Source organism: Chionomys nivalis, chromosome 8, assembly GCF_950005125.1.
Source record: "Chionomys nivalis chromosome 8, mChiNiv1.1, whole genome shotgun sequence".
Classification (NCBI taxonomy): domain Eukaryota; kingdom Metazoa; phylum Chordata; class Mammalia; order Rodentia; family Cricetidae; genus Chionomys; species Chionomys nivalis.
In genome coordinates this window covers 88,212,854-88,236,252 of record NC_080093.1, presented here as the reverse complement: position 1 = coordinate 88,236,252, position 23,399 = coordinate 88,212,854, and the positions used below count along the sequence as shown (strand labels likewise).

Genomic DNA, 23,399 nt, shown 5'->3' with positions numbered 1-23,399 from the left:
CTTCAGCCAAGATGCATCTGAGGCAGGGATCAGTCCTAGTTTAAGGATTTGGATATGTCTGGGTTCGTGCTCCGGTTCTCCCACTGACTTACAAAATAGACTGGTTCTTTAGCCCCTCTGAGAGCTTCAGCTTCTGCCTCAGCAAAACAGGAGCAGCCAAACCCAAATGACAGGACCAAAGAGTGCAAACAGTGGAAGCAGGAACATCCTGACATTCTTCACGTGCCACACAAGCAGTGATTGTGTTTCAAAGTCCTTGAGGTGAGTTGAAGGGGCATGGCCCTATTTCACAGATCAGAACACTGAGGCATACAGTGAATAGGATCAGATGACAGGTCACCTCACTTCTGGAACTCAGACAGCTAGAACTTCACCCAGAAACACTTATTTAAGAACAAATATCTTAGGCTAAGGAGATGGACAATGGGTTAAAGCACTGATCACCGGAACCCACAAAAGCTGGACACAGTGTCTGTTACCTCTGTCTTCCCATAGGACGGTCGGAGGTGGAGACAGGAGGATTCCCAGAAGTTTACAGTCCATCAAGCCTGGTGTGCACACCTATCTCAAATAAGGTAAAACAAGGACCAATACCTTGTTTCCTCTGACCTCCACACATGTGCCATGGCATGCACACACCCCTCACAAACACATGTGTACACACACCAACAAAAGATCTCTAAGTACAGAGTTTCATAGGACCCAGCAATTCTGCTCCTAAATATGTCCAAGAGAAACGAAAACATTGGTCTGAACAATGTGTGCAACGGTCAAAAAGGTAGAAATAATCCAAATGCCTATCATGTATCATCTGACAAATGGATAAATAAAAAATATACTTACACACAGTAGAATTTATTGGATCATGAAAAGGAATGATGAACTAATTGTACTAGTTTATCTTCCGGGGCTCTGTTGAGTGTGCCAAATCTTAACCACTAGACCACGAAGGATGGGCTCGCTGTTGAAGCTTCTGTGTCCTTCAAGGACTATTCCCTATCTGCAAAGAGAGCACGTCTGTGGGGCAGGGTCCCTTTCAGAACCTTGAGCCCATTCTATATGGGGCAGTGTGACTACGCACAGCGGTATGTGAAGAGTGGCAAGCTCTGTGTGGGTCATCAGAGGTACAGAACGGCATGTGCACAATGACTAGGTTATAGAGAAGATTGGGGAGAGACGCTACCCTTTCTTGGGGTCTGTGAGCCTCACCTTGGGCAGGGTGTGAAGGTTCAGATCCCAGGCACAGGGCCAGGAGGGAAGGAGGCAAGGATGCCCCTGGAGGGGCTAGTCTAAGAGGATCAAAATAATAAAGCATTCTAGCCAGCAAGGGGTGCCAGGTGCACACTGTGGCAGGAAATAGCCACTTGCCCCAGAATCTGGGCTGAGGATTGTGTCAACAGCTCCTCTCCGCAAAGGCAGGCCAGCTTCCATGCTTCTCTATGAAAATGGCCTCGAGAAGGGGGCAGCACGGCTCTGGTCTATGAGAAGAATGTCTGGGCCTTCATGCCATTTTCTAAGCCTGAGGCTGGCTCCTGTAGGTCTCTATGGCTTGTCATGGGTACCAGCTTAGGGAGCTGCACCTTACAAAAACTACTCTATACTTCTCGAGAATTCCCTTCTCAGGTCCCAGGGAGCCTAGGACTGAGATGTCTAGAGGAGAGATGGCCGGAAGTGTGGCCGGTACTCCTAATTTTCCAAAGCCACCAACAGTGCCACCGAGACAACAAAGCACATGAAAACAGCGTCTCTCATGTGAGATCCACTCAGGGAACACTGAGCATGCTCTAGGTCCTGATTTATATGTGAGGAAAGCAAGGATCAGGGAAATTAAGTGGTTTGCCCAGAGCACCCTGCAGATCTCACAGACAGAGGATGGCAGAGCAGGAATGGGATAAGGGCTGTAGTTGCCCCCTCCTAGGCCAACAAGTCACCTCTGCAGCAGTCAGACCTGCATGGGGCTGTTATTTCTTTCAAAGATTTCTGCAGATTTCAAATCTGCAGTGTCTGGACACATGACCCTAGAGGTTCTTCCCCTGTGGGTCAACATTAACTGCCACTTTCATAACTAAACCAGGCTCCTCCTCTTCACTGCCTTCTCCATAGGTCCAGACTACAAGCTAGGAAAGGAACTAAAGGAAGGTACAAAGGACATGTAAACTGGAGGGGAGGAGAGTGGGCATTTGCAAGGCTGAAAGAGGACCCCTTCCTCCTACTGTATGCCCTATTCTCTGCTTTTAGTTTTATCCTTTCTAGCCCACTCCCCACAGAGTGACCCAAACGATCTGATAAAGTATCCTGATCCCACACAAAGCCTCAGAGTACTTCTGACCTCAACATGAATCTTAGTCCTACACAAGGCACAGCTCACAATAGCATGATTCTGTCAGTGGTCGCCGGTGTGGCCATACCAACGATGCTTTGGTCTCTAGTTACTGACCTCTTTGGTCATCACCTCACCCTCTCTCTGGGACAAATGAATCCTATGATTCCCACTGTCCTTCCACTCTGGATCTCCTTCACCTGTTAGCTCACTATCCATGCAAATGAAGTCACTAACCGCCTGCTATTAGGACCTGGTTGTTGATCCCTGCATTTTGACAATAATGGTGGTGGTTTTAATTAAGAAAGTAATTCTTAATAAGCTTCATTAGGTCAATTGGATTTCTTGATCAATTTTTCTGTTCAATAGTATGAAGCCACACCCTCTATTTTAAATGTATTGGTAGTATTTTCATCAAGATCAATTATTTTTTAGGTATTTTAGTGACTTCTTAGTCTACGATTTGTTTTTAACTCGTACCAAATCTTATAAGTTAGTGTTTGTCACCGTTGAGACTTCGTTTGTGACAATGATTTCTCACAGAAAATATTTCCAGAGCCAATTTCTGCAGATCTAAATTTTGCAAGGAAGATTCAATTCTTCTGTCAATTTTTAGTCAATAACATATTTTACCAGGTGCAGGCTTAACTGCTGCCAGCTTTACTCTGTGTTAATTATTTCAACTGATTTTAATTTTTTTCTGGATTTTTTTTTACTTTGCATTTTCAATAATACTAATGAGATATTATTCTTGTGGGTAAGACAGCTTTGCCATGAAGTTGATAAAGTCTGCCCAAGATCAAAGAGCAGCATGAAGGCATCCTTGGGGCAAACAGGCAGGTGAAAACACCACACTCTGCATTTGGGTGGGTGCCAGGTTGCAACCAGGTGCCCCAGGGAGCCCTGCCCCCTGCCCAGTGCTCCCCAGGGTCCTGGCCCTTGCCAAGAAGAGGCCTCACAGATGGCAAATGGCTTCTGGGTAGGGGAGGCAGGTGTGCAGCTGCCTGGAAGAGGCAGCCTCCCATCAACAAGCAAAGAGCCCAACTGTCCAGGTTGCTTTTGCAGTCAGCCACCCTGCCAATGTAAATGGGGACGGGACCTGCCCAAGGACACACTACTAGGCAATGGGCCAGCATGGGGATGCTGGAGTTCTGACTTTCAGCTCCATGCTTCCCAGGCACCCAAGGGGGTGCACTAGTCTCGAGTTCTGTCCCCTCACAGGGAGCTGTGAAGCCACCTCTGCCCAGGCTGCCTTACAGCTCTGTCCTCATCTCACCGAGCAAAGCCACTGGGGATGGGAGTCCTAACAGCTAACAGTTACAGGTAGGCTGGCTCAAAAAGGGACCACTTTCACTTCCTCCAAGGTGCTGAGAGAGGGGGCAGGCTCTGGGCAACTGAGTCCTATCAGACAGCTTCTCTGCAGGACAACAAAACAAAAAGCCCCCAAACTGCCAGATTGAGAGAGATCATCTATGTGTGCATGAGGAGGTGTACGCGTGCACGTGTGTGTGTGTGTGTGTGTGTGTGTGTGTGTGTGAGAGAGAGAGAGAGAGAGAGAGAGAGAGAGAGAGAGAGAGAGAGAGAGAGAGATCATTAACCCTAGAGCCAGTCATTTTCCCAAGCTCCTGACAGGCAGGGGCCTCATCTCAGCCCTACCACTCATCCACTTTCTGGGATATTTCAGATGAGTGTTTCCTACTCTGGGAGTGACCTGCTGCTCTACAAGGTGGAGCAGTGGAAGGAGAATCAGGAGTTCAAGGCCAACCTGGACCACACGAATCCCGGGCTTTGTTTGTTTGGCTTGGTTTGCAGACTTTGTGGGTTCTGGATAGAGGATGAACAGTGGACAGTGGACAGTGCAAGTAGCCTGTTGGACACCTGGTCCCTCAGGTGCGTTAGCAGAAGCTGACTATGACTCTCTCCTTAGTCTGCTGGTGGCTTTCAGGAAGCAAGCTGCCATAGCGCAGAGGCTGTCGTGCACCGCTGAGGCCCACAGTAGACTGTAGGCAGCCAGCAAGGCCTCCAGTCAGTCCACCTGTGAACTGAATCTTTACAGGCAAATAAGAGCTGAAAAAGTGGTCATCCCCCAGTAGCTGGCAGACAACCTTCATTCCCATCTCCGAGAGGCTCTGAGGACCCAGCCAAACCGTCCCAGCCTCCTGTCCAACAGAAATGCAGTGACAGCTGTGTATTGTGTCAAGGTGCTAAGTTCAGGCTATCGATTACCCAGTGGTAACTAATCTACCACCATCCAGGCCACTGAGGGGACCTGAAGACGTATCCTGCCCGGAAGTCTGGAGCTGCCATCTTCCTTCTGGAGGACAGGCCTCACTAAAGGGTGTGAGGAAGTGGGACTTGAACCTAGGCTGTCTAACAGCTGTGTGAGATGCACTTGTTTTCCAAGATAAAACAGTGAATTAGAGTGTTCAAACATTCTCTGGCAATCACAGGCAGCCCTCCCCATCCGACACTATGGATGGCGGTTCATTTATATATCCAAGAAAGAAGAGAAGTTGGGTTGGTGCAGGGTGCTGGCTGTAGGTCCTCACAGCTCAGGCTAGCAACTGCCTGACTCCCCTGGAAAGCATGGGTCTCCCCCCTTTCTTTCAATGGAGTTACAGAGAGCCAACCAGCAAGGTTGAATTATTAAGACTCCTTTCTGGGGTACCACGCAGATTTCTCTCTGAGAGCAGAGGGGTGGTTGCTCCCGCCACACAATATTAAAATGTCACGAGTTTAAGGCCTGCGTCGGTTGAGTCATGAGTTATCAGCACCCAGTGAGGGCCGACAGAAAGCCTCCCTTAAATTATTAAGCAGAGAGCGTCAGACTGTAATATTTTGCTAAACCAAAGTACAGACACAGACAAAGATGTCATTTCAATATTTGAAACCAGCAAGTTTAATTTAAAATAAGAGCAAACCAATAAGCTCAGAACATCGTGGCGCATGAGAGGAAAATTATACTGTGTGTGTGAGGGGGGGAGAAAGTGGAAGGACTTAAGAAATTTATAAAAGTAATCTCCAAGTAGAAATTAGAAATCAAGGCCTAGAAACAGAATAACACAAAAGAAATATTACTGTCCACTTTCTAAATCAATATAACACCGCTCCACGCCGGAATTACCATGGTAACTCAAGTAAAAAGAATCAAGCAATTCTTATTATTTCAAAATAAAATCACAGCCTGAAGCCTGGGTTTTATTACAACCACTGATAGATCGCTGGCTTGTATTTATCTGAAATATTGCTTTTCAATCAGCTGGTTTATGAATGTACACAGGCCTCTCACCAGCCCACTTACTGCCCTGTTTTGAGGACAGGGGGCCAACCAATGACTTTGGTGTGTCCAGCATCTGCATACGTGCTCCAGTTAAGGCTAACCATGGAGTTTCACCCCCTTCCAGACTGTCCTGTGACTTCATAGGACAGAGTGGAGACAGGAAGAAGCAGGGGAGATGGGCTCATAACACTCCTACCCTTGGAGGAATGGGCCCAGAGCTCCAGAGAGTGTACAAACACACAAGCACACACACAATCACACACACAGAGCCCAACTAGAGAGCTCCTTCCCACTTCATGTCATCCTCAAAAGGCTCTACCAGGAGTTCTCCTAGGACCAAAGGGTGACAGATGGGAAAGCAAGTCAGAAAATGAGCCCAGGGCTCCACCATTAGATCTCCTGGTTTCATAGCCCAGCCCAGGCATAGCAGGCTGTGGAGTCTGGGACCAATCCACCGGGCTCGTCACACTGTTTCCTCATCTGTGGAATGAGGAGAAGAAGAGCAGCTTTTTCCTGAGGTTGTTACCATTAACAACATGGGCATTGAATGAGATAAAGGAGGATGCTGGGATGGATGGAAGGTTGGTTCCAAAACTGCCTGATTTCCATACCTCTTGGTGGCCACGCCCTTCATGATACAAGATGCTACCCCCCTCTTCAAGAGTAGTGTCTGTTCCCCAACCCCTTGAACCTGGGATGACCTTGTGATTTGCTTTCGCTAGTGGAATGTGTCATAAGTGGCACTATCCCATGCTAAAAAGTGGCCCCAGAAGCCTGGTATGTATCCATTCTCTCTAGACCTGTCTCTGTCATGATAACTAGCCAGATGGCGTGGCTAGAAGATGAGGGTCTTGAGTCTTGCTACCCCAGCATCTAACTGAGCAGCCACCACCCATCCTCCAGGTTTGAATACACCCAGCTGAGAAAAGCTTCTCAGCCAAACCCAGGTTACATCGCCAACCCAAAGATTTGTAAGCTAAATAAACGTGTTTCAACCCACTGACTTTTAGGTGGTGATATAGCTGTCACTGAGGCGTATGAATTGGACAGTGCCTTGTGTTTAGGGTTCAGTAAAATGAAAGCTGCCGTAGGCTTATGATACCCAAGGACCAAGAAAATCATACGGCAGAGAGGAATGTCAGCTCACGCAGGCATGAGGTATCCATGTGGACTGCATCTGTGGACAACAGATACCAGGAACTACTCGTGCTGTAGAGACAAGAAGACTGGTACCCAGTAAGTTGTCTGAAGTCACGCAGCTTCCAACTAAGACCACACAGGTCTTCTGAACCACGCTAGTAGACTACACTGAACTCATCAGGTCCCTCAGGAAAGCCCCGCTGATCCCTAGGAGAAGGGACAGGAGGGAGGAGCTAGTGATGTGGTCTCCTAGGCCTTCACATTAGGCATCCGCCCCTGAAACCTGGTCCATCCTGCTCACTTCTCTCAGCACCTGCCTTTATTCGTCTCCAGCTATATCAGTCCCAGTGGGCCTTAGAACATAAACACAAGCCAACCAATGAGAGGCAAGCTTATTACAAGGTAGGCACTGTCTCTGAGCGTGGCCAGCTAAGGGAGAATGGCGTGTAGGGCAAGGGGAGCGACAGGAGCAAAGGGATGGAGACAAACACTGGGACTACATGGAACACAAGCCAGCATGGATGTATTGCTACTTGGCTTGGCTTAGTGTGACGGCTGGGGTGGCCATCAGCCTTTGGCAGAATGAATGTCAGAGTGGCAGAGGTCAGCTGTCAGGCTGTAATAAGTACCAGAAGACAGGTGGTAGATGAGATGGAGGATGGTAGTGGCAGAAGAGAGAGGGGTAGGTCCAAAATCTCACTTAAATGCAACTTGGACATGTGCTGAGAAACGCCAAGCCACCAGCACCCCAGGAAGGACCTGATGTGCTGTTTGCCAGGTTCCTGGGTACAACTATCCATACCATGACCCTTTTCAAGCTGTTGATGTCATGTCATTGAGCTCAGAGTTGGAAGCAATGCACAAAAACCTCTCGCTCTTGCAAGCATTCCAAGTTGCCTTCATGGTATGGTTGTATCATGAGTAGGGGCCTGCCAGGAGGCCTCATTTTAGGAAGAGCTAGGAAGCCTGGTATTGGGAGAACTCTTGCATGTCTCAGGGTATTTAATCTCCATGTATCTCAGAGAGGCAGGAAGACAGGATGGGCTATATGTCATATACATGTGTGGGTCTTCTCAGTCCAAATGCCCAGGACAGATAGGAAGCCTTATCTTATCTTATCTCATCTTATTTCATCTCATCTTATCTGAGGGCAGTCCCCTGGGAAGTTGGTAACAGGTCTAAGGCCACAACTAGGACACCCAGACAGGCATGTTGTTCCAGTTCATCTGATGATCTGTGCCCAGATTCACCAGATCTTGGGGCCAAGACAAAGGGCACATCACCTGGACATGAAAACCAGAGACACTGAAGTTCTGGACTGTATCTCTCCACATACCCCTAGATTACTCTCTTGCTTTCCTCTAACCCTTAATCTAGCGCTCCCCCCGCGCCCCATAAACAGAAGGACTTGGGAAAAGTGTTCATGAGGGCTTTTCCCATGACGCCACTTGCCTCGGGAATCCAGACACCAGACACTAGTAAGAAGTAAAGGTAGTTTGTCTCACAGCAATGACCAAAAGCCAGGGGGACAGTGGGAAGGGCTCAGTTTTCGCTAGTGAACAGGCCACTGGACTAGGCCCAGGGCTTATTACAGACTGTACTGAAACCTAGCAGGGGCAGCAATGCCTCAAATGGCCGTGGAGTTTCCCATTGGCAGAGTGTATGCACTGATAGACAGTACCTCATTTAATTCTGGTGATAATCTAGGTAGGTGGAGCTGTTCTCGTTGTAGAGGATTCGGAAGTAAAGCAGCCTCAGCACTGGGCAGAATGTGGCACACAGAACACACACTGCACTGGCAGAGTAGCAAATGGTAGAGACTGTAGCAGGTCTAATAATCTGGCACACTGGGGAGGATACCCATACCCCTTTCCCTACCATCTGTCCTAACTCTCAGTCTGTCTAATGCCTTGATCAGAATTTACTAGGAGGCCCTGTGCCTGGGGTATTGATCCAAGCAATAATTTGGCCTCCCTGTTACATAGATAGAGATAGGTTTGCCATGTGGGGGGCACAGTTATGGGGGGGAGCCCCAAATCGCTGAATCTGATTTTCTTGGAACTTTTCCAACATGGCCCAAGTCATTCATGAGCTCCCCTTTCCCCAGTTACATCACCACAGCCCTGTCTTCTGCTGAAAGATAGCCCAGCCCACACATCCACGGCCATTTCCCAGCACAGGTTGTCTCGAGCTGGCAGCCCAGATGAGGGTGAATCTCATGAGTCCTTCTCCCAGGACCACAGAGGGTCTTGCCACCAGTGCTCATCAGCAATCACCCTTCTGTCCTAAGGGTGAGGGACCAAAGTAAACCACTTCCAAGCACTATCCATGAATGCTGAGAGGCTCTTTAACCTGAGGAAGGCAGGACCGCACTGTCACTAGGTCTGATTTCTATGGGACAGCGGGGGCTGGGGGGATGAATTCTCAGAAGAGGTGAGAGGCAGACCGTAACATATTTCCATGTGCTAGAAGCATGTTTGTGGGCACATTCAGAGAGATGGGAGCAAGGGGGTAGGCATCTCCTGCAGCCACAGAGACCAAGCAGGTGGCCAGGCCCATGCTGAGCCCCGGCGCGCAAAGGGTGAAGCTTTTAGGCAAGCAGTGGCTAGTGATCTCAGCTTCCCTTGGTCTTAATGCTCCTGAAAGGCTCCCTGTAATTGGGCATCAGTAGTTAATGCAGTATTGACCGCATTACACGCTCCCGTGCCTCCCCTCACTAATGCCAATTGCATCACCTTGTACAGTCACCGGTTTGCTTAGCCAATAGCCGTTAAAAGCAATCCAAATCATGAATCATATGGGAAACTTTTAGCAAGACACCGCCATCCAAGGAGACAATTTACAGTTGAGTTAATCTGGGTACATTAGTGAGACATGGATTCTGGACGACAGACCAATTTATGCTGTTTCCCTGTCCCCCACCCCACCCCCCTTAGTCCTCTGTGTGGGCGAATGAATGGAAAAGCAGGGGAACTGAGCGGAACACCTGCCTCTCTGCCCAGCGTTCCAGGAGGGGTGGGGGAGCCCCATCTTCGCAGACACTCTGCCTGGTTGAGTTTGTACAGGAAGGGGCAGCGACTGTCCTGCTGCTTGGGATTTGTGCCGCCTCCCTCCCAGCAGAGTGCTGCTGCTGAGACGAGTTGTGGCAGGTGCGGATGAAGACATCCCCTGCTGCCAGGCACTAGGTGAGCGCCAGGTGAAGTCCCCGCCCTGCCACCCATGCCAGGCCTTTACTAGCTCTCAGAGGGCTGTAGTTCCCACTGGTTCTGCCTTTTTACCAACGGGCTAGGGTCTGTGACACGGAACAGTACTGAGGCCCGCTCCCCGTCTCCAGCACCAGGGCCAGCGAGACCAAGGCCACACTCTTCTCTCTGTGGTCCAGGGCATGACAGGACAGACCAGGAGGCCCTGCTGGCAGCAACCTCTCAGACAAACTGAGTAGGCTGCCGAGGCTGTGTTCCTAGCAGTCATTAACAATTGAAGACTCAGTTGATGTCTGGTCTTCTTCAACCCAGCTCCACTCCTCCTTAAGCATTTTTTACTTATTAAAAATGCTCTGGGAGTCATGTCTGGTGTCTAGTTCCACAATGTGCCTGCTGCTTCCTGTGGTCACCCAAGCCATCCCGCTGGGCTTTACAGAGGTAGTTTAGACCCAGACCAGCCCTGCTCCAGCATGCATCTGGGAGCATGCCTGCACTCCCAGCTGGGTGCCCTCAGCATCCTCTCTTGCCCAGGCTCCCCTACAGCTCAAGCTCTTACTGTTCAGTGTGTCCCCACTTGGGGGCCTTTTCTCCATCAGTGAAGGTCAAATTTGATTTGCAGGGTTCAGGGCAGGAGTTTTCTTTGCTCCCCTGAGACTTCAGTCTCCCCCGCCCACACTCAAAAGTCCATAGCCTGGTGACAGCCCAAGCTGCAGGTGCCAGGGAAGGGGCTGCTTTTCCAGGAGAGTTGGAGCTTGCCTGGCTTTCGCTGACAGGGAGAACCGGCAGCGTTTAGAAAGCCCAGACCCTGAGTTCCAGTAAAGTGGAGATGGCTAGGCCAAGAGCAAGCGTCCAAATGAAAGCAATTAATCTTAAAACCCGAAGTTTAACCATTTGCAAACAGATCTTTCTGTCTCTGTGGTGACCCTTCACTGCTCGACCTAATGGATTACTTTATTAATAATGCACTGTGCTTAAAAGCAAAAAAAAATTTTTTTTTCTGACGATTCAATACTTCAGAAAGTCTCTTAAACCCGTTGCTAGGGCAAAACGATTGATATTTTATTATCTTTTCAGAAGTGCAACATGAAAGCCCTGCAGCCCAGCAGAGAGAGGACTTTGGTCCTCTGCAGCTGGCAGACCCGATTTCAACCAGAGGAGCCCAGACTATCTCAACAAGATGCTGTCGGGTACAAAAAAGATGTTGGGGGAGACTAATAGGAACCCTGAGGTTCTGCTGCTGCCAGACAATGGGTGCTGGGTGCAGCACTGAGGAACACACCCCTAGGGCCCAGGATACCACATCTGCCTCACGGTCCAGGTGGCCACATTCTGGGGAGGCAGAAGCGTAGATGAAGTTAGGCAGTAGGGCAGAGGGGCAGGTAAGTTTATACACAGCTCTTCTTCAGTTCCCAGTGAAAAGGCCACCTCTAGGACCACAGTCACTTGATTTCCTCATGTTGTCATGGATCTCAAAGACCAGTGGTGCCAACGGTGAAGGCCACCATATTGTTGGACTGCACAGGTAGGGGATGAAGGGACATCATGATCTCCTCTCTGAAGTTCTGGTGGGGACGAAAGGAATTACATGCCCTGGATATCCAATTACATAGCAGTTCGGTGGTCTGCAGACATCCACTGCCTTTAGCATTGTAAATCCCCAGAGCCCAACCCCTTCTAGGGCACAGATCCTTGGTAGAGGTGGAAAGACCATTTGCCAATCTTTCTGGACAGAGGACTCCTACATACAAAACTTAGGTCTTTTGGGCTCTTGGCTTAGGCCTGGGGAGCCAAGAATATGGAATAGCTGTGGTCAGAGATACATCTTGATTTCCATACGCCTCTCATAGTGACAGTCCCTGTAGACACCAGAGAAGGGCCCTCTACTCTTTTTAAAAAAGAAAACTCTGGAGCTGGGCATGACCGATCTGAAGTAACACAGGATAAGGAAATACTGATGAAACCAGCCAAACCAATGGCTCTTCTTTCCCCGTCTGGCTTGTCCCCAGGCCTCTCCTTCTCCTTTGCAATCTATCTAGAACAGCTTTAGCCCAGCGCTGATGGCCCTCTGGAGCTCCAGGGGTGGGTCTGTGAATGGAGGAGAATCTGCTGAAGATGAGGCTTTCCTCCAGCCAGCCCAGAACCATCTAGATCCCCTCTTTTACCTCTTCCTTCAATCACGCCAAGAGCCAGTCTTCGGGAGTTATGGCCCCATGTCTTCCCTGCATACACCCACCCAGGCCAGACATCTCAAAAGCCCTTTGCTGCTGATACCTCAGATGGTATAGATAGTCTGGGATAGCTGGATGAAACAGCAGCCAAGTGAACATCCGGTATGACCTTGAACAAGTCACTTAACTTTCCAGGTTCAGCAGTAGCCATGGCAACAATGTCTCAATGGTCAGAAGACACAGACCCAGTGGAGGATTCCTGGGGATGTCCCATTACTCCCAGCCTTTCCAGTCCCCACCCAAATGTCGGCAGCAGTGGTCTTGCCAACAATCTTGCCCAACTCTCCCTACAGCTCCTACAGAACATACAAGCCTTACCTACAGGGCCCAAGGGCCTGAGACAGCCACTCCCTGGACCTTGGTGCCTGTCTTAGTTCACCGGGCACGTGCTGAGTTCTCTCTCCAAAGCAGCTGGGATTCCCCAACCTTTGAGGCCACTTACTGCAAGGCACTCTCCCAGCTAAAAAAAACTAGTGGCGTACTATAACCATGTGACCCTCTCAGCTCCCAAGCCCTCCTGAATGCAACCAGGTTCTTGACCATACATCCGGGCCACCACTCCCTCTGGAGTGCTACTGGCCCCGTGGCGGGACGATTCTTTCTGTGGATCAAATTCCCGCCTTCACATTCAAGGAGACGTGAGGTGAGATAGTGGCCAGCACAGTAGACGTCCCTCGCACCAAGTCATGCCCGTGGGCAGCTGTTCCCCTGAGGGCCCAGCTGGCCTTCCCCCTTCTGCCAGGCATCCGGCTTTCGCGCGGTCGTCCGCGCTCCCTTACGCCCCTAAGCTCTCTAGTCCGATTCTCCCCGAAGCTGCTGATTTGCTGGGCGCTCAGCGCCTCTCGAGTTACGCGGCCGGCGCGGGGGTGATGGCTGCGGTGAGCGAGGAGCAGCCGCAGAGACCAAACGCTCAGCGCCAAGCGCCAGGGCGCAGGGACCAGAGGGCAGCCCAAGCCTCACGGCGCCCCTAGGCGCATCGCCCCGCCCCGCCCGCCAGCCCGAGAACCGCGGGACCTGGGGGTGCTAGGCCAGGCGCTCACCCACCCCACCCGGGTCTGTCTTCCCGCCCCGGGCTGCCGGTTGGCTCCACAATCCGGCGTGGCCCCGCGTCTGTGTCCCTGGGTCCTGGTGCGTGGCATCCCGCGCACCGTGACCAGGGCTTTGGGGGCATCGGGATCCCTGCCCGCCACCTACCGTCCTCCTTGTCCAGCACCATCATCTCGGGCGCTCCGTGTCCAGCCGCTGTTCGGCTCGGCCGGGAAAAGGGCGCCGACTCCGGGCGCGCTTCGGCTGGGAGGCCGGTCCTCCGGCAGCGAGCGGGCTCTAATTACCCGCTTGTCCGGCTCTTAACCTAGATTGCACTCAGCTAGAATTACATTCAGGAGTGAAGCACTTCGCAGATACAAAAGCAGTCTCACCTACTTTTGTGCCTCAGAATTGCAAGGAACTACGAACTGCAATTTAGAGAGAGAGGGAGAGAGAAGGGGGAAGAGAGGATCAGAGCCGTTTCTTTGATTCTCACCTTCTAAATGGCTCAATTTGCCCAGTATAATCTGTCTTAATGTAATTGCATTTGATAGCTCATAACCCTGGCTCTGGCAACGACACAGCTTTCAGCCTCATAAAGTGTTTTCCCCTCGGATTTAATCTGAATCTCAATCTGAAATTATATTCAAAGAGATGGGGGAATCTCGGCGGCCGACTCCCGCTGCCTTTCTCCCTCAATGTATGAGGTTTGCACTCCTGCTACTGAATAAATGCACACATTTCCCGAGGACCCCCTCCCTGCCGGGTTAATGGGGAGTGGAGACTCGCGGTTGCCCGGCTCTGCAGCGCCACCTGGAGGTCTCTACGCTCCAGCTAGATGAATGACTACGCTGGAGTCCCAAGGTTTCTTCCTGGTCTCCAATGTCAGTCTGGTGGACCCTTGCGGGTCCTAGCCCCTTCAAACCTGGTTTCTGCTTCCTCGTAGGAGGGCTATTTCCCTCACGATTCCTTTCTACCAGCTCTGCCTAGGGTTCCTAGTTGATTCTGTAGTTGTTTGGCAAAGTTAACTCCTCTGCAGGGCACAAAACCTCCTACTGTGAGTCCTACAGGGACAGAGGCATCTGCTACCGCGTCCCCACCACCCATCAGCCTCCTGATTCTGTGCAGAAAGCAAGTCCTGTTTCAGCTTCCCTCTGAGCAAGCATAGATGTCTGAAGGCGTTTTTCCTTCTGCAAATATTTACTGAGCACTTACTATGTGCCACACACTACTCTAAGGCGCTGGGGATACAGCAGAGAAGAAAACCAAGATTCTGTTGTGAAGCTAATTCTTGCTCTGTAACTCACACAGCAGGAAGGAAGACAGGCCCCGTGCTCTTCCTCTTAGACCATGCTTCCTGGAAAAACTTGGTCCAGGCTGCCATATATTTTTAAAATCCCATGAGGTTCCCCCCCCCCCAGATATTATAGAGCTCCAAAATGGAGTGGAAATGGTTTTTTTTTTGTTTGTTTGTTTTTTTGTTTTGTTTTTTTTTTTTTTCAGTTTAAGAAGGGCTCCAGAAAGATGTGTTCAGAACTTGGTCCTGGCAGTTTCAGAAGACTTCACTCTGGCAAGGTGTAGGAAGGTTGAGTCTCCTGGAGTGGGGGGGGGGCATCAGATGGGAACCTATTCATTTGTTACCAATTAATAAATGACAGCGCTGGCAAGTCACTTCTCTTGTTGCCTCAGTTTCCCTGTTTATGAACTAGTCACCTCTGTTCTGTCTCTAAAGAGGCCAAGAAAAGGTGGACTAGTGCTCCGGATAATGTGGGGTGGGGTACTGTCTCATACAAAAGAGGCCTGAAGGCTAAGTCTTGCCCCTCCCATCCTGGGAGGCCCCCCTACTTTACAGGAGTATGGGGGGAGCTGTAGCCCATCCTCACTCTGAGGCAGGGAAGTCAAGCTCTGAGGGAACTGAAGTGCAGCTGTTTCTAATGAGAAGCCTCATCCGCAGCTCAGAGGGTTTCGCGTTCCCCTTCATCTTGAATACTTAATCCTAATAGTCCTTGAGTATATTTGATGTTAAATATATCATTTTGCTCAGACTCGCTGTCCCTCAGGACTGCAAGCTTGATCTCTCCCCTGCCACTGCAGCCAGAGCTGTGCCCTCGAGGTGTGTGTGTGTGGGGGGGGAGCTTCATTGTTGCTGCCTCTGCCATCCATCTGGTGCAGCCCCCACCCTTCTCTGAACTGGGGCCAATCAATGTAGCAAGTACAGGGCCCGGCAAGGATAGCATCGTGAAGAAGAAATCTCTGCGCTATCTGGAGACATAAGGTCTTCCTCCTGGTCTCCAGAGGCCCACTTCTTGCTTTGGAGGTCTGACCCTGACCCACAAATCAGGACTCAATTAGCTGGAACCACATTCCCACTCTCTTGTCTGAACCTCAACTAACCCCAGCTTCCAAGGTACCCAACTGAGAACCACATGGCTGGCATCCCTCTGAGGAGTCAGGACCCCTGCTTCCCTAAGTCCGAGGCACAAAGCAGTGAGCTACAGAAGCAGGTAGGGCGGGCACATCAGCAGGGGATTGGTGCTGTATGTGAAGATGGCTCGTCCTCACAGGTGGCTTCCTTTATACCCTGGCTATGAGCATGACATCCCAAACTGAAGCGAGAACCCCGGAACTAAGTGGCAGAGCTGCCTAGCAAGTCTTTGGGGATTTAGAGAATCTTGAAGCTCACACCTAGGAAGAAGCCAGATGTGACTTCACTTGTAGGGTGGCCTTAAGCTCATAGGTGGGTCTCACCCTCCTGCCCTCCCCCTCTCCGACAGCTTCCAGGTCCAGGGACATGCCAACAATGTTGAGTGGAGTCCTAAGATGCCCTGGGGCTGGAAGAGGTAGTTTTCACTCAGTGCATTCCACAGGTGGTGAGCCATCGCTCACTTCAGCACACCAAGAGTGCTTCCAGAAATGCCTCTGAGGACAGCAGGGGTGGGGGGACACCCATTTTTTCAGTCCCCAAGGATGCCTGGAAGAGAATGGGGGTGGTTGCTAGCTGCCTGACATATTTCTAAACAGGTCCCAGCAGTTCATCCCTGTGCCTGGCAGAAACATCCAGAGAAAAGGGTTCCTGCACTGGGGTGAGGGGCAATTCCTCTTGATGCCTAAGGGCCCAGGCAGACCAGATAATCCAGAACTCTTCAGAGGCTAGCCAACATGCCTGAGCCTGAGGGCCCTGCTCTCAGTACAGTGAAGTTATCTCCAGGATGGGGTTACACACTGGCCTCGTAAATGGTGACTGGAGAGGTATTTAGGGTGACAAGGACCCTTTCCCTGTGCACATGACAGTTACAGGACAGAGTAAACCATTATTTGCAGTGCCATCAGGATGCCTGATAGCCAAGTCTGGGTCCCCTGCCTTTCCCCTGCAGACACAGAAGCAGCCAATGCACAGGAATTCACAACCAACTTATCTTGGAGAAGTGCACAGTCGGCAGACTCCCTCTTTGGGATTCTAGAGAGGCCTTTCCAGAAACTGCATTCACAAACACTTAGGCCTTAGACATGCCTACGCCAAATCAGCACAAATCTACCCTGTCCCTAAATGAAAGCCACCTCCAGCCCCCATACAAGAGGCCCTAGTCAGCTAGGGGTTTAGGAGGACCCAGGGCTGCCCTAAGACTGAGGGGTTCCCTGTGATACAAGACTGTGCTAAAATAGACTGCCCTGGACAAGCCAGGACGATTGATCACCATGAGGGAAATGGTAGGATAAGACAAGTAACTAGTGAGACCAAAGAGAAGGCCAGACAGACAGACCCTCTTCCTGCAAATCAGCAGCTCCCAACCCTAAATTTCTGAGACTCCTGTCTGACTGTGTCATACTCCAGGCATGCCTGTGTGTCTGTCCTCAGCCCTGAGGATGATACAGAGACGACGAGATACCCACGATGGAAGGGGTGTTAGTTAGATCCAAGGGTAGACTTAGATTTTGTGAGGCCCGAAGTTTACAGCAGTTTAAGGGATGAGGGTTCTTTAATAAAAGGAGTATGATCCTGAGTTACAGAGTTTTGACCAGTCCGGGCTGCAGATCAAGACCTAATCAACTGTCCCGAGTCTCCCACCCCAACCCACACGGGGGGGGGGGGGGGACCACGAGAGGAATATGGGATTGCTAATCAAACTGATCACCAGGGATCTGGCAACAGAAAGAGACCCCGGGAATCCCAAACTTCTCTTGGCCAGTCCACCATACACTCACTACAGTAGCTCGGTGAACTGATGGCATGCAGTCTCCTAGTCCTGCAGGGAGACAGCATCACTCACCAAGTAGGCCCTGAAGTCCTGGACCCTAGGAGAGAGACGGGAGACCCAAGGGCCATGCTGGTTAAAATGCACCTTCACCAGCCAAGTTCTCTGAGTATTCCCTGGGGGATCCCTTCCACACCGAGGTGTAGAAAAATATGAAAATATTCAGAGAGGCCCAGAAACTGGCTGGCGATGGGTACTACCGGGAAGCCTAGTCTCTTGGGTCTCTGTGCGCTCCGGATGGGGGCAGGAGCGAGAAAGTTCCCTGCTGGAGCATGCTCTCCTCACAGGCTCTGGGATGCGGGGCAGGGAGGGGCGACTCCTCATCGCGGGACGCAGAGCCTGGCACCTTACACACACACACACACACACACACACACACACACACACACACACACACACACACACCAGCTTCCGGGAAACGACAACCGGCTCCAAGTGGGGACCGGTTTCTGGGCCTCTACCACCCGGGTCGAGATGGTCTCAACAGAGCTCCCGCTGCTCCCAAGTGTCCCCGGGCACCTACCGTCCTCCTGGTCCAACACCATAGTCCCCAGACGGCTCCAGCCGGGCGCGGGAGGAGGACGCAGAGAGACTCGCGGCTCGGACCGTCGCCAACCGGGCGCCTGCACTGCTTTCCGCGGTCGCGCGTGGGCCCCGCGCCCCGCGGCCGCCAACGGGGGCGGACGGAGCGGCGCCCCGAGCGGAGCGCCGCGGGCAGGGCGCGCGGGAGGAGCGAGAGAGGGCGCGGCGCTCTGGGGGGCGGGCGCCGGGCGGGGCTGCAGCCCTGTGGGCTGAGCTGCTGGGACCCGACCCGAGGCAAGCGGGAGCTTGAACCGAGCTAGGGCCGGAGCCCGGGCCGGAGCAGCCTCCACAGCTGCGCACGCGGGTTCCCTCTTGCAATCTGCCGCGCCCGCTCTCAGCAGAGTGCAGCTTGCATTTCCCAGAGCCCCTCAGATTCCCCTGTTAATTAAATCAATTCATTATGCTCAGATCTGATTAGCGGCCCTTCCCCCCTTTGAATCAATTATTCAATACACAAACATAATTGCTTGGGCCAGAGGTGCCCGCCATTAGCTTATTTAACTCCAAGGACACTAATTACCCGCAGGGCACGGGAACTTTTCTCATTAATTCTGACAAAACACAAAAGCACAGCCAGAATGTGTGCCTGTGAGGGACTGTGTGCATGTGTGTGTGCGTGTGTGACCGCATGCCTGAGTGAGGGATGAGTTGGGTGGTGGGCCTCTCGGAGAGTTTACCATCGGTGGGGAGGGTGGCGTTTGTGCCATCGCGTGTGGATGTACGCACTTTCCAATCTATGAACGTTCTGGTGTGAGTGTGGGACTCCGTGTGAGAGAGTTGGTGTGGGTGTGGCTCTGGGTCTGGGACTGTGGACCGAGGTCGGAGACCCAGCACAGGAATGCAGAGTGCTTCTGTGTGTGACTTTGAGGTTCTGTCTCCCTGTCATTTCACCCCTTCCATTTTCATTATAGCCCGCAATTGCAGCTGCAAACCTGGAAAGCACGGACTAGGAAAGAGAAACCAGGCTGGGGCAGGGGTGAGGGACAACGAGGACAGAAGGGGTGAGACTGGAGCCAGTTGAAGCTACAATATCTACCCAGGCTCCACTCACCTGCTCCTGTAGTGAGTTTTGCTACATGCACCCCAACCCTGCTCTTTTACCCTCTCACTGCCTCCCCCATTTAATGCTACCCTCACTCTCTGCTGTAATACGAAGGCCCCCACTTCCACATATGCTTGACACCAGGGCAGCTCCACCAGTCCCATCCTAGTTCCCCCCAGTCGCAACGCTGGAGAGAGGGTGTGCTTCTAGTGCCCTGACTCTACATTTTACCTCCCAGGAAATCTCTATTGAGGGAGCCAGGGAGGGAGCCCACAGAGGCAGGGACACAGAGGGTAATTGATTCCCCCAAATTAGGTTTCTGCTTTCCAAAGACTGGTATTGTTCAAGTTCTCAATGTGCACAGAGGTATTGAAGATTTCCTTTTTGTTTCCTCGGGCAATGAATGAGCTTAATCCATTTGGCTTTTATAAATCAGGAAACTAATATTCACTCCTTCCATGGAGGCTTAAAAAATTTAATTGGTGGTGGTGGGGGCTTAGTAGCCCTTATGCTGTCCTCAAGCCCCCACTTATCAAAACACATTCTGATGAAGGGGTGGGGGAAAGAGGGGGGTTCACACTGATCCTCCTGCCCTCCTCCATCTTTGCAAATGGTCTCCAAATATCTGGGAAAGTTTCTGAAATTATTGTACAAATTATGTTCACTTTAGTGATGAAAAGAAGGCCCTTCAGAGGGTGCCTCCAAATTGGATGCTTAGGTGACCAGGAATGCTGGGGCCCTGGGTGTATCCGTGCCATGGCGGGTTTGCCAATTCCTTTCTCTCTCCATTCTAAACAGTTCCAGAATTGTCATCTTCCTGGTGCCAAGTGTTACCTTGTGCCTCTCCTGCTCCAACAATCTTTTTGAGGGGAGGGGAGTATGGGGGGTGCAGGGAGTTGGCTCAGCAAGCAAAAGCAGTTACAGCCAACTGGCAACCTGGGTTGGATCCTGGGCACCCATATGGCTGAAGAAGAAAATGAACTCTTGTTGGTGGTTCTTTGACCTCCATATGTGCTCCATGGAATGTGTTCTCTGCCCCACCAACGAACTAATTAAATGTGATTTAAAAATTTAAACAGTTTTTCTGTATGCATTTGTGTGTGTTCCCATATGTCTGTGTGTGCCTGTAGGTGTGTGTGTGCGTTTGTGTGCACACACGTACATAGGTTTGAGCACACATGCATGTGTGTGTGTGAGTGAGTGGGCTTGTGCATCTGGAGGCCAGAGGGAAATCTCAGATGTCCCCTCCAGGAACACTGTCCACCTGCATTGACACAAGGCTTCAACAATTAGAGACTGGCTAGCCAGTGAGCCCCAGGGAATCCTGACTCTGCCTCCTCAATTCCTGAACCACAGAGCCTTGGGTTTGTGAAGCAGGGACATCAGCAACTGAGTTATCTCCCCAGGTCCTGCTCAGACCATCTGTGATGGCTCTCCAGGATTTAACAGATAAACTTGGAAGTGCTTAATCTATCAGTTTAGGCTCCTTGTATTCTGGGGACACCTGGCCACCACCACGCCCCTTGCTTCAGTTTAGATGATGTTTATGAAGTCCCGTCTGCTTGCACTCCTGCCTCAGTGACTCTTCATACATAACTGTCTCCACAGACGCCCCTCCCTGGTTCTCTGCATTCCCCCAAGCGGCTGTGCACATGAAGGTGGAGGTTCCTGAGTGATGTGTGTGTGAGTCTGTGGAGACATGGGTGATGAGGTCAGCCTTAGGGTCAGTGTTCAGTTCTCAGTTCTTCTTTTTTGAACTGTGTATTTCAAAATGGAGGCTCAGAGGCAGAACACCAAGTTTTCCCAGGATGTCAAAGAGATGGCCTGGGACTAGAGACCCACAGCATATTTCTTCTACAAATGCAATCTGCAAGACTCTTTATGTTTAGTTCTCCGTGTGACCAGGCAGAGCCACTGCCTAAAATTGGTGTTAACTGGTCTTTGTACTTGGACATCTGGTAAAGGGGGCAACTGGGACCTGAAACTCTGCCCACCACTCCCTAAGCCATATACCTGGCATAGGCTGCACCTACTCCTTCTTGGTAAAGTCATCTTTTGATATTGATACAAAGTACCATAGGGGCTAGTATGAAGCCCTGGCCTCCTTGCAGCCATCCTGACTGTGGCAAGAGCCTATATGAACCTAAGGGACCAGCTGAGAGGGAACACACATACATACACACACACACACACACACACACAGAGAGAGAGAGAGAGAGAGAGAGAGAGAGAGAGAGAGAGAGAGAGACCTAACTGCTTACAGAATACCAACTAATACTATCTGTTGATGACAAAGGACAGCTAGCCCCATCTTGCATTTGTATGGGGCCCAAAATCTTGGTGAAAGATACTGAACTTAGTTCATAGCTGGGACTGGGACATGAGTAGACCTGTCATAAGGGCTGAGGTTCCGATTGCATGGGGAGAGGCGCTGAAAACTGAGGGAGAGACAATGCACTGGGCTAGGCTGCAAGGCCTAGTTTGGAGGAAGCAATGGTTTCAAACATGCTGCTAGGCCAAGAAGGGACCGTGGAGAAAGGAAGAAACTGGGTCACTAGGAACTCTATAATGCTGCCTTGGGAGCCCCTATAAAACAACTGTCCCTAGAAGCTAAGGTGTCACCTTGCTGGACTAAGAAGGGGTGGGGGAGGGAGGGAGGGATCAGCAGCGTGGTGGCATTGGCAGAGAACGAGACAGCTGCTCTAACTGTAGGGAGGCATTGATCCTCCTAGCCCATCAATCCTACCTCTCTACCCTTGGATTGTCAGGAAATTACTCTTGGGAACTTGAAATCTAGTGGTGTCTAGAGGGCATTTGAGCTGTACACATAAGCATTTTTAAAAGGTCTTGCACGTTGTGGAGAAGATGTCCTGGAAAAAAGAATTGGAGCAACAGAATTTGGGTTAAATTATTGGAACTGTTTAGGACTGGTACTTAGCATTTATATAGTCTTTATGTTCCAATAAGCTTCACTTGTTCGACAGACAGGATGGGAAAGGCTTTGTCGACAGGATGGACTAGAACAATACCAAGCAGGTCCACTGCCCACTTCCCCTGGCAGCAATGGAGTTTCATGCATCAGTATATTACAGGGAATGCAGAGAGAGTGAATTTCCCTACTGCAAAACAGATTGTCTGAGTAAGTTAAAAATTAAAATACAACCAAATGCTGTTTACAAGAAATTCTCCCAAAACAAGGTGATAAAAAAAGACTGAAAATAGAGCAAGGGGCAAAAAATATACCAAGCAAATGCAAGCAGAGAGGGAGTAAAAACAGCAATATTAATGTCAAACAAAGCAAACTTCAAGGCTAAAAGCATAAACGGCTTGAAAATGAAAGCATACGCTCTGGAGTTACTTTTGAATCAAAAATGAGATCAAACCTAAAATAGAAATCATCTAATAATGGAAATGACAACAACAGCACGCCATGCAGAACCTATGAGACACAGCTGTAGTCAGAGGGGAAATCTATACCCTTAAATGCTTTTAATATCAGAAAGAAAATAGAAAATGGAGGGGGGAGAGAAAGACCTAAAATAAATAATCTATATACACAATATAAGAAATAGAAAAAGAACAGACAAAGACCTTCCAGATGGTTCAGATAGTCAAGATGCCAGTCTCCAAGCCTAAGGACCAGAGTTCAATCCCTGGTTCCCACTGGGTAAAAGGCGAGCTAACTCGTGCAAGTATCCACTGACCTCCACATATGCACTGATGCATGCATGCTTCCACATATGCACTGATGCATGCATGCACATCCTTCCGCCTTCAATAACAAATGTAATTAAGCCGGGCAATGGTGGCGCACACTTTTAATCCCAGCACTCAGGAGGCAGAGGCAAGTGGATCTCTGTGAGTTTGAGGTCAGCCTGGTCTACAAGAGCTAGTTCCAGGACAGGCTCCAAAGCTACAGAGAAACCCTGTCTCGAAACAAACAAACAAAGAAAGAAAAAAAAACCCAAAATGTAATTAAATGTTTTAAGATGAAAAAGTGCAAACAAGTCTATAAAAACATAAGGAAGTTAGTCAAATTAAAGTTAGAAAGTGATTGAAAATATCAAAAATAATAATTAATAAGAAAAATTAAAACCCAGTCTACTTTTATAAAAAAGGCCAACAAAATAGAAAAAGTCCTTCTGGAAAACTTGATTAAGAAATAAAGAAAGCAAAAATGTACAATATCAAATACAAACAAGCACGTGAGAGTAGAGAGTGGCGGAGATCATCACCGGTACAGAGTGTGTTAAAGAGCCGTAACATTCGTCTGTCTAGACCCGTGAAAGTCAGTGTGAAAAGCCAGAGGAAATGGATGATATCAA

General features: G+C 50.2%; 1 protein-coding gene across 2 annotated transcripts in view; it reads right to left on the bottom strand.

Moving 5' to 3' along the window:
- Positions 1–18,185, bottom strand: part of Lmo1 (LIM domain only 1) — a 36,263-nt gene extending 18,078 nt beyond the window's left edge. The window contains exons 1-2 of one of the 2 annotated variants that reach the window (XM_057778586.1): positions 17,974–18,185; positions 13,366–13,625 (exon numbers count right to left, since the gene is read on the bottom strand). In XM_057778586.1, the coding sequence (XP_057634569.1) occupies positions 13,366–13,390 (25 nt within the window). In that variant the 5' untranslated portion in view covers positions 13,391–13,625; positions 17,974–18,185. The remainder of the gene's footprint in view (positions 1–13,365; positions 13,626–17,973) is intronic. The other variant, XM_057778587.1, reaches the window with a different exon arrangement.
- Positions 18,186–23,399: the final 5,214 nt, after the last annotated feature.